Raw genomic sequence first — 2,933 nt, forward strand, 5'->3', positions numbered from 1 at the left:
GAGGAGTTTTACTGGGGAGGGGAGTTTTAAACTGGATTCCTCTGCTCTCAGCAGTATCCAATTTTCTTTTCAAGGGAACAGCTGGGTTTGATCGTCCTCCAGAATAAAGAGGTGCAAGGCCAGGGCAGCTAGGAGAAAGTCTGATGGATTGACTGGCTCTCATCCCTCTCCACTAAGGGTCTGTCTGTTTGCAGCCCAGGTCTCTCAAAGCAGCACTTGTAGTGTGCCAGAAATTTCAAGGCTGTCTGCTTCAAAAAGTAAAAGAAACATAACCAACCCCCACAGCTCTGCTCTGCAGCCGGGTGAGTTGGGAGGGACAGTGCTGAAATGTCACTGATTTCATGAGGGGATTTAAACAGAGATCACTGCTGGTTCCTACCTGCCTGTTGGTGCACAGCAGCACTGACTCCTCAGGAACCCACAGCAGAGTCCTCAGCTCCCCATTGCACCCTCAGCCAGCAGAACCCAGGGCTCAGCCAGGGAGCTGCATGACGGTCTTTCTGGCAGAACAGAGTTTTTGGGAGGGGGGTGATGGTTCTACAAGAAATTGAATAAGGTTTTCTCAGATAAGTCAGTCTTAACCCTTTACTGTTTTGTCTTCCTTCAACAGTCCCTGATGTTCAGAGAAAGGAAATGTTCAACAGCACCTCCATCACGGAGTTCCTCCTCCTGGCATTCGCAGACACACGGGAACTGCAGCTCTTGCACTTCTGGCTCTTCCTGGGCACCTACCTGGCTGCCCTCCTGGCCAACGGCCTCATCGTCACTGCCATAGCCTGCGACCACCGCCTCCACACCCCCATGTACTTCTTTCTCCTCAACCTCTCTGTCCTTGACCTGGGCTGCGTCTCCACCACTGTTCCCAAAGCCATGGCCAATTCCCTCTGGGACACCAGGGCCATCCCATATGCAGGATGTACTGCACAGGTCTTTTTTTTTCTCTTTTTTATAGCTGCTGAGTTTTATCTTCTCACTGTCATGGCCTATGACCGGTACGTTGCCATCTGCAGACCCCTGCACTACGGGACCCTCCTGGGCAGCAGAGCTTGTGTCCACATGGCAGCAGCTGCCTGGGGCAGTGGATTTCTCCATGCTGTGCTGCACACTGCCAATACATTTTCACTGCCACTCTGCCAGGGCAATGCTGTGGACCAGTTCTTCTGTGAAGTCCCCCAGATCCTCAAGCTCTCCTGCTCAGACTCCTATCTCAGAAAAGCTGGGCTTATTGTGTTTAGTCTCTGCTTCTCATTTGTCTGTTTTGTTTTCATTGTGGTGTCCTATGTGCAGATCTTCAGGGCTGTGCTGAGGATCCCCTCTGAGCAGGGACGGCACAAAGCCTTTTCCACGTGCCTCCCTCACCTGGCTGTGGTCTCCCTGTTTATCAGCACTGGCATGGTTGCCTACCTGAAGCCCCCCTCAATGTCTTCCCCATCTCTAGACCTGACAGTGACTGTTCTGTACTCACTGGTGCCTCCAGCAGGGAATCCCCTCATCTACAGCATGAGGAACCAGGAGCTCAAGGATGCCCTATGGAAACTCATGCAATTGACATAGTTTCACTAACAACAACCTACCTCCCCTTCTCTGCATGTTTCTTAGAGGTTATCTTATCTTTTTCCTCTGTGATAATTCTACTTCTGTGTGATTTTCTATGTTCTTTTACTTCTTTTGAGGCTTGATCCTCTTGCGTCTGAGTCTTGTACCAAAGTGTGTCAGATGTGACCTGTCCAATATCAGCTCCTCAATAAATTATATGTACCGTCTGCAGTGACTGAAGGCTGGGTACTTCTGCCAAAGTTGCTGCCAAAAAAAATTTCCAAGGAATTGATCTTTTAAAGAACCTTTGGGCTTTGTGTTCTCCTGGTGTTTTGAGTTATGCTCACAGTAAATTGGGTTCAACTGGACCAAAAATTGTGGTTTTAAAAGCTCTTTTCTTGGAGTCCAATGACAGTGGAGATGGTGTATGGGCTCCCTATTATCTCCTCAGGCTGCATCATGTATGACTGCACTGTTGGCATGTTCAGTCTCTCTGTAAATTAGTTTAGAGAGGTCAGGACAGGATGGGGACTCTCCATGTGCCTTGGGCTGGGAGTGAATGGAGACTCAGAAGGCGAAACAACCTCAAAGGTGAAATTTCTCACAAGTGAAGCAGTGAATCAAGGTTCCCACAAACAAGACTCTCCAGTGACATCGGGTCAGTGCCAAACAGGCACAGGGAGGTGAGACTGGAGAGATGTGGGAGCTGCCTAAGGAGCCCCAGGGACAGGGCAGCTCATCAGCAGAGGACCAGCCCAAGGCATTTTAATGACCTCTCTGGTGGTTTTCGGGAGGAGTCCATGAACCTCAGACACTGTGAGGAAGTTGATGAAACCTCTCCAGAATTCAAAGTCAGATGCAAAGTCCAAAGTTTCTTGGAGCCTTAATGGGTCCCACTGAGGGACATTACTGACAAAGCCTCCCTGGGGCTGGTGAGAGCAGAAACCTGGAGGCAGAGGTGACAGGCAAAGGCAATGTCGAGGTGGCTCTGATGCTGAGTGAACCTGGGTGTGTCACATTAAGCCAAAGTGTCCAGCCCTTAATCCCAGCCCCTAGGAAGGGAGATGCTGTCCTTCACAAGTGGCTCAGGGCTCTTCCTGGGGCACTGTGATCTGGGAAGCTGTGGTGCCAAGGGCAGGACTATGGTACGACACCTCCCAGGCTGCTGGATATGGACAAGGAGGCAAGGATGCCCTAATGCTCTGCGGATAGGGTGTCTCATAGCCATCAGTGGCAGACACAACAGCCATTGACAACGGGAAAAAGACCTCATCATTTTGGGGGACTTTAAGCCTTTCCACGTCCCCCTGCCTTCTCCACCACGGGCTGCCCTACAGCATTGCCTCACCTCTGCCTCCTTCCCCACAGCCTGTGCACATCCACCCTGCTACTGCACC

The 2,933-nt window shown here is 50.9% G+C and overlaps 1 protein-coding gene across 1 annotated transcript; it reads left to right on the forward strand.

Moving 5' to 3' along the window:
- Positions 1–633: 633 nt before the first annotated feature.
- Positions 634–1,554, forward strand: LOC147599861 (olfactory receptor 14A16-like). The gene has a single exon (XM_086753695.1). It carries the CDS (start codon positions 634–636, stop codon positions 1,552–1,554), a length of 921 nt encoding a protein of 306 aa, XP_086609821.1.
- Positions 1,555–2,933: the final 1,379 nt, after the last annotated feature.

This window comes from Chlamydotis macqueenii, chromosome 8 (genome assembly GCF_036417535.1).
Source record: "Chlamydotis macqueenii isolate bChlMac1 chromosome 8, bChlMac1.mat, whole genome shotgun sequence".
Lineage (NCBI taxonomy): Eukaryota > Metazoa > Chordata > Aves > Otidiformes > Otididae > Chlamydotis > Chlamydotis macqueenii.